This window comes from Mesoplodon densirostris, chromosome 18 (assembly GCF_025265405.1).
Source record: "Mesoplodon densirostris isolate mMesDen1 chromosome 18, mMesDen1 primary haplotype, whole genome shotgun sequence".
Lineage (NCBI taxonomy): Eukaryota > Metazoa > Chordata > Mammalia > Artiodactyla > Ziphiidae > Mesoplodon > Mesoplodon densirostris.
In genome coordinates, this window is record NC_082678.1 from 43,234,334 (window position 1) to 43,248,160 (window position 13,827).

General features: G+C 55.0%; 1 protein-coding gene across 1 annotated transcript; it reads right to left on the reverse strand.

Moving 5' to 3' along the window:
- Window positions 1-469: 469 nt before the first annotated feature.
- On the reverse strand, window positions 470-8,446 carry ARHGEF15 (Rho guanine nucleotide exchange factor 15). The gene is made up of 15 exons (XM_060082188.1): window positions 7,837-8,446; window positions 7,032-7,364; window positions 6,746-6,800; window positions 5,876-5,934; window positions 5,562-5,773; window positions 5,279-5,439; window positions 4,954-5,106; window positions 4,690-4,819; window positions 3,224-3,298; window positions 3,030-3,122; window positions 2,781-2,941; window positions 2,545-2,697; window positions 2,302-2,384; window positions 2,087-2,191; window positions 470-621 (listed from the first exon to the last, which is right to left on the reverse strand). The coding sequence occupies exons 1-15, from the start codon at window positions 8,444-8,446 to the stop codon at window positions 470-472; spliced, it is 2,535 nt and encodes an 844-aa protein (XP_059938171.1).
- Between the last annotated feature and the right edge of the window lie 5,381 nt (window positions 8,447-13,827).

The following is a 13,827-nucleotide window of genomic DNA, read 5'->3' on the forward strand; positions in this document are numbered from 1 at the left end:
AGACGGTCGTTGCTATAGCACCAAGCAGGGTTCCTACCGGTCTCTCGGGCCCAGATCACCATCTTCTTTGGCTGGATGTGTCCCTGCTGTTGGCTATTTTATCCCAGGACTTTATCTCCAGTGCAGCCCTCTTTTAGCTGCACTGACCTAGCTTCCTCTTTCTTGGCTGTGAGCATAGCAGGGATACTCACTGGCCAGAGGCTCAGCCAGCTCAGCACCCACTGGCCACTCTGCATGGAGCCTGTCTCCACTGGCAGTCCACTCAAGCCATCTTCATTCTCCCTTGTGCGTGGGCTCAGACGGCCCTGTTTTCATTGGCTGCCCAGTCTTGAAGCTCGGTCCCTACTGGTTGCCACTGAGGTAGCGTTTCCACTGACAGCAAATCCAATGGATGGATGGACTTTGTCTCCTCTGTGCCAGGCTGCCAGCTGTCCCAACTTGTGCCGCCACCCCATCCCCCCGGCCTGCATTAGGGTTGGGGGGCACTGGGGGAGCCTGAAGAGGGCCCAACAGCCTCCAGGAGCCTCTGGTGCTGACGAAGGTGCTTCCTCCTTTCATGTTCTCCCGTGACTTCACACACCAGCTGGGCAGGGAAGGCCCCAGGAAGCCCCTTCAGCCAGCCTGGGGAAAGAGAGACAAGGGCCTAAGTGGGACCGGGGCAGGGAGCAGGTCAGGACAGAGAGGAGGCCCAGTGGGTTCTAATGCCTGAAGGTCATGGCGGGTGCAGGGATTAGTGGAGAAGCCTTGGAGAATTGGTAAAAAGGCCATTAGAGGTAGAGGAAACATCAACATCAAAGAGGGTCGGGGTCCTTCTGCTCAGTGTTGTGTGGCAGCCTGGATGCGAGGGGAGTTTGGGGGAGAATGGATACATGTATATGTATGGCTGAGTCGCTTTGCTGTGCACCTGGAACTATCACAACATTGTTAATAGGCTATACTCCAATATAAAATAAAAAGGTAAAGAAAAAAAAGAAAAGAGGATCGGGCTCCCTCCTCTGTCAAGCCCTGCGTTGACTGCTCATCTCACTCAGAGTGAGAGCCAGACTCCTTACAGGAACCTACGAGGACCCACGTGATCTGGTCCCCGTTACGCCTACGATGTCATCTGCTTCTCCCCGTTTTCCTCACTCCCTCTAGCCACACTGGCTTCCTTACTGCTCCTCAAACACACCAGCCTGACTCCTGCCTCCCTCTGGGACACTCTTCCCCCAGACACCATGTGCCTAAATGCCTCACCTCCACCAAGTCACTGCTCACATGGTGCCTCCTCAACAAGGTCCCCCTCAACCTCCCTACTTAAACATGGAAGCCTGCCCAACCCCGGGACTCCTGACCCCCTTAACTCTGCCCCACTTTCGTTTTCCCACAGCACTTAGCCACCTTCAGACAGTATAATTTACTTACTTATCTTTTTTTTTAACATCTTTATTGGAGTATAATTGCTTTACCATGTGGTGTTAGTTTCCGCTGTACAACAAAGTGAATCAGCTCTATGTGTATACATATGTCCCTACATCCCCTCCCTCTTGCGTCTCCCTCCCTCCCACCCTCCCTATCCCACCCCTCTCAGTGGTCACAAAGCACCGAGCTGATCTCCCTGTGCGATGCGGCTGCTTCCCACTAGCTATCTGTTTTACATTTGGTAGTGTATATATGTCCATGCCACTCTCTCACTTCGTCCCAGCTTACCCTTCCCCCTCCCCGTGTCCTCAAGTCCATTCTCTACGTCTGTGTCTTTATTCCTGTCCTGCCCCTAGGTTCATCAGAACCATTTTTTTTTTACATTCCATATATATGCTTAGCATATGGTATTTGTTTTTCTCTTTCTGACTTACTTCACTCTGTGTGACAGACTCTAGGCCCATCCACCTCACTACAAATAACTCAATTTTGTTTCTTTTTATGGCTGAGTAATATTCCCTTGTATATATGTTACTTATTTACTTGTTTCTCCTCCACTAGAATGTGTAGTCCAGCAGGGCAGGAATATCTGTGTGTTTGGTTCACTGGTGCCGAGAACAGTGAGTGGCACCTCATAGGTGCTTAATAAATATTTATTGAATGAATAAGTAAAAGAATCTCTCACCTTCGGGACTCTTGTGTAGGTGCTTGAGGGGAGCCCTGGACTCCAGATTCCGTCCCTCAGTCTTGGCAGGTGTGGAAGTCTCTGAACAGAGTTCCTGGGAACAGTCTGGTCGGGGCGGGTAACATTACAGTGGGATCCAGACTCTTTTTAGCTTCTCCCCATATTCCCCTGAAGACTCACTTTTCCTTCCCTCCTCCCCTCTAGGGAACACTCACCACAGTCCTCATAGATGGTGCCCGGGGAGCAGGGAAGGGGGCCTGGGGTAGGGAAGGCTCCCAGCCAGCGCTGCATGTCTGATCTGGTGGGAATATAGGGAAGGGTCACAGTTGGCCCGGGAGATCCTCCTGGGGGTTAGTTAGGCAGGGGCTTCGGAGGAGAGAGATTAGGGAGGAGGGTGGTGGACTCGGAGAGGTCAGGTGAGGGTCCCCAGGGTGTTTTCTGAAGGAGACACAACTCACAGGGATGAAGCTTGGAGTAGCCGGTGGGTGGGACGGCCCTGGTGGTTGCTGAGAAGGGAGAGGCGGAACGTAGGTGGTCCAGATGGGTCCGGGACCTGCTGGGCCTGGACCAGGGAGCGATGGGCATAGTCCAGAACCTGTAGCCGCTGACCGCTGCCCAGGGAAGAGGAAGTTCAGAGGGCGAGCAGAGGTCCAGTTGGAATCCTGCCTGGGCTCCCTCCCTCCCGGAGACCCACCTCTTGGGCTGAGTGATGAGCAGCAGGTCACTGAAGAGCAGCAGGCAGAGGGGGGTGAAGCGGGGGCGGGAGGCGAAGAGCACACCCCCCCTTCTGCATCCTAACTCCGTCAGCTCCCCCTGCAACTCCAGGCGCCTGGACCAGGAGACCAGGGGTAGGGCCTGTGAGGAAGCAGGGAGGAAGTTCTGACTTCCCTGCAGCACCAGCACCGTGGGGAAAGGGAAGCAGGGAGCCTGGGCAGGATCTAACCTTGACTTTGTGGAAGCGCAGCCTCTGCGTGAGCCGGATCAGCTCCTCTGTCTGCTTCATGCGCCCCACCTCGGCGCTGCACCGCTCAATGATCTGGGTGAGGGGAGCCAAGTCACCCACCCCTCCTCCCGTCCACCCCTTCCATCCCTCCCTACCGCCTCCTCACCTCCTCCAGCCCCAGCATCCCCTCCAACCTTGCTGACAGCACCCAGAGCCTTCTGGGCATTCTCCTGGCGGCTGGACCCCTCCTCTGTCTGGCGCAGGATATTCTGGGGATGAGGAAGAAGGGTAATTGGGCCCCTGCGCTGTGGCTCTGGGATTCAGAGGGGATGCAGCTCAGAGGACCCTGCCTGGCTTGGCATTTGGGGGTTCACAGGGCTGGGGAACCAGCCTCACCACTCGCTGTCTGCATAACCCTGAGCAAGTCAGGTTACCTCTCTGAGTCTCAGTTACCCCATCTGTAAAATGGGGATAACTCCCACCTTCCAAACCATTAGCATTGTTGTGAGGATTCTGCAAGCAAATATACATAAAGTACATAGCATAGTCTTTGGGACATAGTAAATGCTGAAAAGAGGATTGCTATTATTTTAATAATTATTAACCACAGCTATCAGTTCAAACAATATAGCGTGGGGTTAAGAGTGCCTGGATTTAAAGTTTGTCTCCATCAATTATTATCTGTGTGACCTGTGGCAAGTTATTTAACCTCTCTGAGCCTCAGTTTCCTCATCTATAAGGTGGGGTCAATAATAGTTCCTACCCTCACATAGTCGTTGGTAAGGTTAAAGGAGCGTATTGCACTTAGAACCATGTCTAGAACAGACACCCAAGAGTTGTTGAGCTATTATGATTAATATCATCATCATTATTACATTGGTGTTGTCTACACTGGGGATATATAAAGCTGAATAAGGCAAGGGCACTGATGATCTAGTTGGGGACTCTTCACATTGAGATCCCCACATCAGGCGACCTAGTTTAGGGAGAAGTTTCTACTCTGCAACAGAAGAGTGTTTCTCACCCCTTTTTTCAGTATCAACCCACTAAGGCGTCTTTTTAGATATTTTTTCCCTAATTGTTCTCCCCGCCCCCATCAAATTTTAATACCACAAATATACTGTGTATCTATTTATACACCCCGGCCCTTTGGAGTACCACAAACCATTGGAATATTGAAGATTTTTTCGCCCCCCAAAGAACGAGTTTTTTCCTCCTTGAGGGTGATATCACCCCACTGGGAAGGCATACGGTCAAAGGCAGGACTGAGAGGACCTCAAAGACCACTCACCACATTCCCCCTGAGACCTGGAGAGAAAAAGGGACTTGCCCAAGGTCGCTCAGCCAGTTAGTGGCAGAGTTAAAGCTAGAATTCAGGCCTCTAGCCAGAGGCTCTTTTCCTGCACCCAGACGGCCCCTTGAAACATTTGGGTAGCTCCAGGTAGGGTTTGGTGGGTCCTGGATGGAGAGGCCCTGATTAGGAGTCCTGATTTAGGGGATTCTTGTGTTTGTGGTGGGCTGGGAAATGGTGATGGCGGACTTAGGGGATTCTTGTGTTTGTGGTGGGCTGGGAAATGGTGATGGCGGGGCAGGAGGCCCCTGGGGAGAGCTCTCCAACGGGGTTGGTGGGGCCGAAAAGGGCCCAAGCCAGGACGGGTACCTGCAGCAGCATGCGGAGCCGCGTGATGCGCTGAAAGGGCAGCAGCAGGAAGGACGGCAGCGGGAGCCGCTGGCACTTGGGGAGGCTCTGCAGCCGCCGCAGCTCCGCGGAGAAGCGCACGTTCGTGTCCCTGTAGAAGCAGGCGCAGGCTGGCGTCTGCCTCGAGGCCCCGATCTCCCCGCAACCTGCCCTGGCCTGGACCCCGACCCTGCTCCCCATCTCCCGCCAGCACTGGTGACGTGGCCCCGCCCCTGGGACGCTCACATCAGGCGGCTGTACGTCTCCTCCTGATACTGCTGGTTCCGGACGTAATCCACGTACACGGAGAAAGGCCCCACGGCGTGGGCGTGCACCACGTCGCACAGGTCGCTGATGTGGGGGGAAGAGCGCACACGGGACAGTAACTTCCCTAGAAACCTGGAGGAGTGGGCGACAAGCAATGGAGGCGGGCAGAGAGCCAGGTGTCCCGGCTTCTCGAGGGAAGGGCTGGGCACTAAGGGGGCCCTGGAGGGGAGACCCGGGGACAGGAGAGCGCTGAGGAGTGCTTCCTCCCGAGGCCCGCTTGCGGAGAGGTGGCGGCCCCACTGACCGCTCACTGACTCCCTGGACGCGCTGCACGTTGGAGAAGAGGGTGTGGTGATCCCGGGGGGTGAGCGTGTCCCGGAGCGCCTGGCTCAGCACAAAGGTGTCGGTCAGCAGCCGCAGGGAGCGCAGGTACGAGGCCTCGGATGTCACCACCTCGAACAGGCTCTGAGGAGGAACAGCAGGGCCAGAATGGAAAGCCCAGCTCCCAGGCAGCCCAGGCGCCGGGTCCCAAGCTCCTCCCCGCCCCCGCCCCCCCCACTGCCGCGCCCGACCCCAGGTGCGTCCACCTCCTGCATGCGCCTCTCCTGGGGGCTGAGGGTGTCCAGGAGGCCGCTGGCTCGCACAGCCGGAAGCTCCTGCCACAGCGTGTTGCGAGGTCCGGGGGGCCGGGCGAAGGGGGGAGCTTCCCCAGGATTTGCTGAAGAGGGTCCTCCGTCCTCACTGACCCCCCACAGCTCCTCTGACAGCACGGCTGCGCGATAGGTCTGGTACAGGGGTTCTGGAGAGCAGATGTCGCACATCAGCGAAGTCCGGTGCCCCGGAACCCTTGCCCACCGCTTGACGGTCTCAGCAGGGACGCCCCAGGTGCAGAGGCCCTCACCGTCCTGCAGGGGCAGCTCCCAGTTCTGCCCCTTCAGCTCCTCCAGCTCCTCATCCTCCCTGTGGAAAGAGAAAGGGATGGAGTGCTCCTCACGTGATAGTGTAAGGGGGTACACGGCGTGCCTGCAGGTTGTGTGCAGGGACTGTGACCAAACCCCGGATCGTTGTATATGCCTGTTGTATGTGAGGCCCTGTACTCAGTGGGCCCCATCCATTCCTGCAGTCTCAACTACTGTGCACCGGAGACTTCCAAGCCTCCATCTCCAGGGCTCTCATGGAATGACCATTGTCTGGAATGTCCTATGGGTGCTTCGGTACAACTCAACATGGGCAAACCCAGCTCTTACACCTCCCCGCTCTGTTCTGGTCATCAGCACCACCATGCACCCTTTCACCCAAAGTAAAAGCCCGGGAGAATAAACTCCAGTAAATGTTTGTTGAATAAATGGATGGCCTCAGATTAACTCTGATAATGGTGGTGAAATGATTAACAGGCCCAGATAGCACAGGAGAGATGTTCCTGGTTGGTACATGGATTCGCAGACAATAATTTCGATAGCAGCTCAAAGTGGGGGAACTAAAATGGTTTATTATGGCCCTGGCTCGTCACCAATATCAGACCCCAACAACTTTATGAAGTATTTGGTATGTTTACCCCCATTTTACTGGTGAGGCGGCTGAGACCCAGAAAGGTTAAGTGACTTGTATAAGGTCACACAGCTGATAAGGGACAGAGCTGGGATTAGAAACCAGCACTGCTTGTCCCTAGAGGCCTAGGCCTTCTTCACTCCACACTTGTGGGGGTGGGATTCAGGTGGACCCGAAGGTTAGTCTGCTCTCAGGTAGGAATAAGGGTGGGAGTGTTCGGTACCTGCCCTCCGCGGTGGCTGGAGGATCGTTCTGAGGGGCGCCATCGGGACTGTCCCCTAGAGAGAGAATCCAGAGAGAAGAGAGCAAGCCTCCAGGATCCCCAGCCCAGGACTCCTGACTCCCGCCCAGCAGAGACTGTTACTATAAAAACTACAACTCCGGTCAGTCCCAGAGCAGCAGCTGGTGGAGGAACAAGAAGCCCAGGGCCCGCTGGGGGTCCACCTCCACCCCGTGGAGCCCAGAGGCTCCTTCCCAGCCCAGAGTTCCACTCCCCGGGGGCCCTGTACCTGTTTGGATTCCATCTTCGGAGGGCAGATCGAGATCTGCCTGTGGGGCGTCCCCAGAGCTGGTGACGTCCTGTCTGACCCGAGTTGGTTTGGGGGGCTTGAGGGGTGGCAGGAGTTTGCGCTCAGCAGTGGAGCGGTAGGACGTGAGGACGACTGGGGGCTGGCTGAGGCTTGGAGGGCTGGGGCGGGAGCGGGAGGTCCGCAGCGGGGAGGCCCGGCAGGGTGCCCTGGGGCCGTCCTCATAGCCCCCCAGTGGCACCCATCGGAGCTCCAGGCCGGGCCGGGCTACGTGGCAGACACAAGGGCAGCAGGGAGGGCAGGCCAGCGCAGCATCTGTGGGAGACAGGGGCATCCTTAGGACACCCACCCTCCCCAGGCCTCCGCCCTCTCCTTAACCTGCCCAGCAGCAGGAACGTGGAGGTCAGCCCTAGGCATCTATCCCCTCTACCCTGACTCTCTTCAAACCCCCCGAAATCTGAAAACCAGATTTTCCAAACATGGAATCCAGTTTTTAAAAAGTAGCTCCTTGGGCTTCCCTTGTGGCGCAGTGGTTGAGAGTCCGCCTGCCGATGCAGGGGACACGGGTTCGTGCCCCGGTCCGAGAGTATCCCACATGCCGCGGACCGGCTGGGCCCGTGAGCCGTGGCCGCTGAGCCTGCGCGTCCGGAGCCTGTGCTCCGCAACGGGAGAGGCCACAGCAGTGAGAGGCCCGCATACCGCAAAAAAAAAAAAAAAGTAGCCCCTTAAAGTACCCAAAGCCCTGAAAACAAAGAAGAGGAGCCGGATTGAGCCAGCCCGGGCTTACCTGGAGTGCCGTTCTCCTGGGACCCATTCCCAGCGAGGATGCCCTGGGCGGTCTCTCTCTCCCCATTCACATCCAGTCCCCCGGGAGGACCCGGCTCCAGGGCATCTGGAGCCTGGACCCTGCCTTCAGCCCCCCATTCGAACCTGCCAGCCAGTCTCCGCACGGTGCCTGTGGCCGAGGCAGAGCCATCCTGGCCAGGGGCCCGGGTCGAGTGGAGCAGGGGCAAAGGTGTTCGGGGTGACCCGGAGGGTTTGGGTGGGGGCACTGGAGACCGGGGAGCAGGTTCTGGGGAGATGGAGCGCCGGGACGCTGGGCTGGGGGTGCCGGAAGGCGAGTCTGGGGAAGTCTGGGAGTCGAGGCTGGCTTTAGAAGCTGACGGGGGCAGAAGGGCTGGGGGCTTGAGGGACGAGGCTGGGGGCTCCCAGAAGATGGGGGTGCACATCAGGGTTGGTGCCTCATTGGCAGTGAGGGGAAATTCTTGTGGAGAGGAGCCGTTGTGGTGCGCCCCCGGGGACTGGGCAGCCCGGGGGCGAGAAGGGGGGCGGGGCCGGATGATCCGAGGGGGCTTCTGGGTAGGGGGTGTTGCTGCAGGAAGAGACTGAGCTGACATCTTCCTCTGAGCTCTTCCAAGGAGTGGGGTACACTGCTGGAGTCATCCCCTGAGGAAGAGGGGCAGGAGGAGAGACCCTTAGTGCCCAGGAGTAGACTGAGGCCTGTGAGCAGAAATGTTTGCAAGTAAATAAGCCAAGATTTCAGAGTCAGGAGGGAAGGCGGGTACACTTCCTCTCTTCCCATTCCCACTGTCTTCTCCCTTTACCTCTCACCCCTCCTTATTCCATCCCCTGAGGACTCTGAACCCTCCCTGGCACCCCCAGCCTCCATTGTGCTCTGTCTTTCAGCCTCTGCTGCCCCAGTCAGGCCAGAGGAGACAGTGAGGCCAGAGTTGGGGCACCTGGGTAGAGACCCAGGCTGCGGGAGGGGTGCAAGAGAACTGGATCAGTAAGGGAAATGGGGTATGCCGGTAGAGCCGCTATGTGTCTACCTGATTTATTGTGTTTTGTGTCTGTAGTGTGTGCTGTGGAGGTTTGCGTGTGTGGTTTAAGCGTGAGTGGACATGGTGTGTTTCTAGTGCTACATGAATGGGGTGTTGGATGCTGTGTTTCAGAGTGTATCTGTTACACGCGAGTATGCAGTGGGAGAGTGGAGTACACAGTGTGTCTAGTGTGTTGTGTGAGATGGGGCTGCAAGGGTGTGTGTGTTCTGTGCTGTCGTGTGGGGCGTATGTGCGGTGTGCGTCTGCCTGCGCGCCCGCCCATGCCTGGGCCGTGAGAGATGCATCACTATTTCCCTGCTCCAACGGGCCCTCCGCCCCCATTTCCCAGTTCCTCTCTCCGGACTCTCCCTTTCCGGATTATTTTTAGTCTCCTTTTCCTGCCATGAAGATTCCTGGAGCCTCTGACTCCAAGAAACCAGGAGGCCCCGGCATGGTCTCTCCTGCCCCATCCTCATCCCTGCCTGTCTCCCAGCCCCCCACCTGGTCCTGAAGAGAGGCCCCGGTGGAAGCCTGGGTCCTGCCAGGATGCCTAGAGGGTGGTCAGGAGGCCAGACTAAAGGTGAGGACCAATGGGGCCAAGATGCTGGGGCCTGGGCTCACTTCTTCCCGTCGGGAAGGCGCTGTAATCCTGAGAAGGCAGCAAGGTCCGGGCTGGGAGACCTGGCGCCCCCAAACTCCCCTGTGGAGTCAGCAGGAGAGTCAGATCCCTCCAGGCCCCAGATTGGTTTTTGAGAAATGATGCAGGGTGGGGGCTGGGAGCTGTAGGCTGGGAGTCTTGCAGCTCAATGGCCTCTGTGTTCTGGCAGGAAGCTCCTTAGGTGACCCCGGGCAGTAGCCTTGCCAGCTGGCCAGCTCCTCCCCAGCCTTGCCCCCCTCAGAGATCCCTGTCCCCCTCAGGTACCTGCCCTAACTTCCTTCCCCCGCCCCCCACTCAGGCCTCTCGCAGGGATCCAGGTACTCGGCCCAAGCACTCACCCTCGAGGCCTCTCCACTCTCGGTCACCTCCCGGGGCCGAGTGAGTAGGGGCAGGAAACAGGAATCGGATCCTCCTCCCAACCGGACACCCCCCCCAAACCACACCACACTCCACATGCGCACACTGGGGCTCTGGAAGATGTGAGGGACCCCGAATGCTGGGTTTCGGAGGATAACAGAGTCTGGGGAAAGGATGAAACTCAGCCGTGGAGAGTGGGCTGTTTGTGCACGTTGTATGTGCACGTTCTGTCCTGGGTCCGCATTGCTGTGTGGACAGCGGCCGGGGGTGGACAGGGGTGGGGGTGAGGGCAGGGTGGCAATAGCACTGGCTGGGCTGGCAGGAGGGCGTGGGCTCCAGACACCTTTGGATCGCTGAGGGATGGGGTGTGTGTCCCTCGACGGCGTGTCTGACCATCTCTTCCACACCTCGCATGACAGCCTGTCCCTTTCGCATCCAACCTGTCCCCTGGGGGTGAGTCAGCCCATTATTTCACACCAAGGGACCCCACCGCCCGCCCCGGTTTCCCCCTCCGTAAATTTACCTTTATCTTTTTGGAAGCGGTTTCTATTTTCAGCCCGTCCTGCCTGCCCCTTGGAGCAAGGAACACGGGGCCAGGTCTCTGATGGTCTGTTCCTGTGTTTCTGGGGTGGGAACTGAGGGCCCAGATTGAGATCTCCGCAGAGGAAGCCAGTTCCTCAGCCCCACCCGGCCATTGTGTCGGGCGAGCGTGTGTGTGTAGTGGACCAAGGGGTCAGTGTGAGATCTCGGTGCACCCCAGGTGGATATGCCCTTTGCTGGGCCCCCTGCCTGCTCCCCATTCTCAGTCCCTGTCTCTCAGGGTCCCAGCCCCTGACTCTCCCTGTCCCCCTGGGAGGCTTTGATGTTGACTGGCTGGGAGTCGGTACCCCTGGGGGCGGGGGCAGTGGGCAGGGGTCCCTCTCACCTCTAATTTGCTCTGTGATTGAAGAGCTGAGTTCCCAGGGCTCAGAGTGTGTCATAAAAACAACTGAGGGGGCGGAATGAGCCACACCTCAGCCTGGGAAGTAGGGTAATGAGAGGAAGATGCAAGGGCAGTTAGGAACTCAGGGGGCCTTTGCCCACGCCCAGGTGCCTGCTTTTGCCAGATTTTCTCACACACACACACACACACACACACACACACACTCCAAACAAAACACTAAGAAGAAAAGCCAGAAAACTGGGATAAAACATATGTTTTAACTCATTTTTCCTCAGAGTAAAAGACAAGGTCCAACAATGAACCTAAACCTCTCCTCTGAGGCACATTCCTGCCCCAGGGCCTTTGCACTGGCTGTGTCTTCTGCCTGGAGACCCCCTTCCCAAGACATCCCCATGAAAGATTCCCTCACCTCATTTCTCAAATATCACCTTCTCAGTGAAGCTGCCCTACCACTCTTTAAAATTGCATCACACCAAATTCCTGACCTGCCTTTTTTCCCATAGCAATCATGCCTTATAACATAGCATATAGTGTATTACTATTAAATTGACATAGTATGTTTATAGCTACATACACATTAGAAAGTGAGCTTCCTGTCAATAAATAAATGATGACATTTTACAAAGAAGAAAGTAAGCTTCCTGGAGGTGTGATCTTTATCTTTTTTGTTCACTGATATACCCTAAAATTCTGGAACAAGTTCAGGCACATAATAAGAGGTGCTTAATATTTTGGTGAATTGAACAAACTGAGTTGAATCCTCCCCACAGCCCACTCACTACTCCCTGGCTCTCCTTTCCTACAGACCATTTCCATAATTCTGTTGATCTCACCAGTTTCCCATCTCTCTCTCTCTCTCTCTCTCTCTCTCTCTCTCTCTCACACACACACACACACACACACACACACACACACACACACACACCAGGACCAGACATCCAGTCTCCCAGCCCTCACCTCTAGATCCTTTTCGGCTTCCAGGGAGAGGAAATCTCTACAAGAGTGCCTCAGAGACCCTATCAAGAAAGCTAGATACATGTGTGTAGCCAAACAAATCCTGTTTTTTGTTTTTACTAAAATAGGAATGTCTTTATTAGTTTTACTACTTACAAAAATAACATTTAAAAAGATAACTGAGACTTCCCTGGCGGTTCAGTGGTTAGGACTCCACGCTTTTACTGCCTAGGGTGCGGGTTCCATCCCTGGTTGGGGAAGGAAGATCCGGCAAGCTACACAGCATGGCCAAAAAGAAAAATAAATAAAAAGATAACCCCAAAGTGCTGGTTGTCGGCTGCAGACATGTTGGCACTTGGTACTACATGAACCACCCCAGCTCTGCATGGGGGTATGGGCACAAAAAGAGGAATTAGGTGGGCTGGGCTGCCCATGCACCTTTACCTGTCCTTCCTGGCTCGTCTGAGCTTATTTCCTTGTCCTCTCTCTGTCCTTATCAGAGACCCACCTGGAGGCTTTTCACCTGCCTGCCTGGTGGGGAGAGACTTCCTCTACTCCCAAAGGCAGGATAGCATGTTTTGGGGAACTAAAGTTCACTGGAGCTACACTGAGAATGTTCTAACACTCCTGACAAAGAGGTTCCATTGGGCCCCCTGCTCAAAGCAACCACAAAGATGAAAAGCATGACATTTCAGATCTATACAAATCACTGTCTATTTATGCCCCATCTCATTCCGAAAAGAAACTTAGCTCTGAAAATCGTATCCTGTGATATGTGCCAGATTATTTTTGCACAAACACCTTTTATTTATTGTACAAATATTTTTTCAAAGGTACTGAAGATTTTTATTTATTTATTTATTTATTTATTTAAATTTATTTATTTATGGCTGCGTTGGGTCTTCGTTGCTGCGCATAGGCTTTCTCCAGTTGTAGTGAGCGGGCGCTACTCTTCATTGCGGTGCGCGGGCTTCTCATTGTGGTGGCTTCTTGTTGCGGAGCATGGGCTCTAGGTGCGCAGGCTTCAGTAGTTGCGGCACTCGGGCTCAGTAGTTGTGGTGCACGGGCTTAGTTGCTCTGTGGCATGTGGGATCTTCCCGGACCAGAGCTCGAACCACCCGTGTCCCCTGCATTGGCAGGTGGATTCTTAACCACTGCACCACCAGGGAAGTCCCAGAAGATTTTTAATATAATGATACATTCTTCCACCACCCCAACAAAGCAGAAGTTTTCTCTTTTTCTACCTTCCAAACGTGCCATCATAGTTTCAATTCTGTTTTCTGCTTCATAACTATTTGCCATGTTACTACATACATGGACTTTGTAATTATAATTTTTCCTGGAATGTAATATTACATCAACTAGATTTTGTCACCCTGGTAACAGCAGTAGAAGTCTTCTGGGAAACTCTTCATCCACCACCCCACTCCATGTGGTTCCGGTGGGTCGGTCAATCACAGCAACGTCCTCCTGGCCACCAGAACCAGATTCAGCCAATCACAGGATCCCATTCCTCTGGCCACAGAGACTGGCCCAGGAATGAGCAAATCACCCATGCCAGGATGTCCTGCCCTGGGTCTCTGGGAAAGGGCATCTTTCTCTTTCTTCCAAGGTCACAAAGCAGGAATAATATAAGTCTGGAGCAATCTGTGTCTTGGCCTCCCTTTCCCCACAATGGAGGAAACTAGTCAATAGTGAGAGAAAATGAGCCCCACACCGGAGGGAAGCAGAACCAAGAGATGGAGGGGGCCTGACATCATTTAACCCCCTTGGACTGCTCAGTTTCCGGAGCCACTGAATTCCCTTTTGTGCTTAAGCTAGTTTGAGCTGAGCTTCTGTCACTTACTGTTGAAAGAACCTTAAACGCTGTAATTCATTCTCGAGTGCAGGGCATTTGGGCAGCTTCCAGTTTTTGGCATTACAATTAATGCTGCAGTAAACATCTTTGTGAAAAACAAAATGAAATACTTTCAATGTAAAAATGATTAAGGGGAGTTCCCTGGTGGCCTAGTGGTTAGGATTCCGGGCTTGCACTGCCGTGGCCTG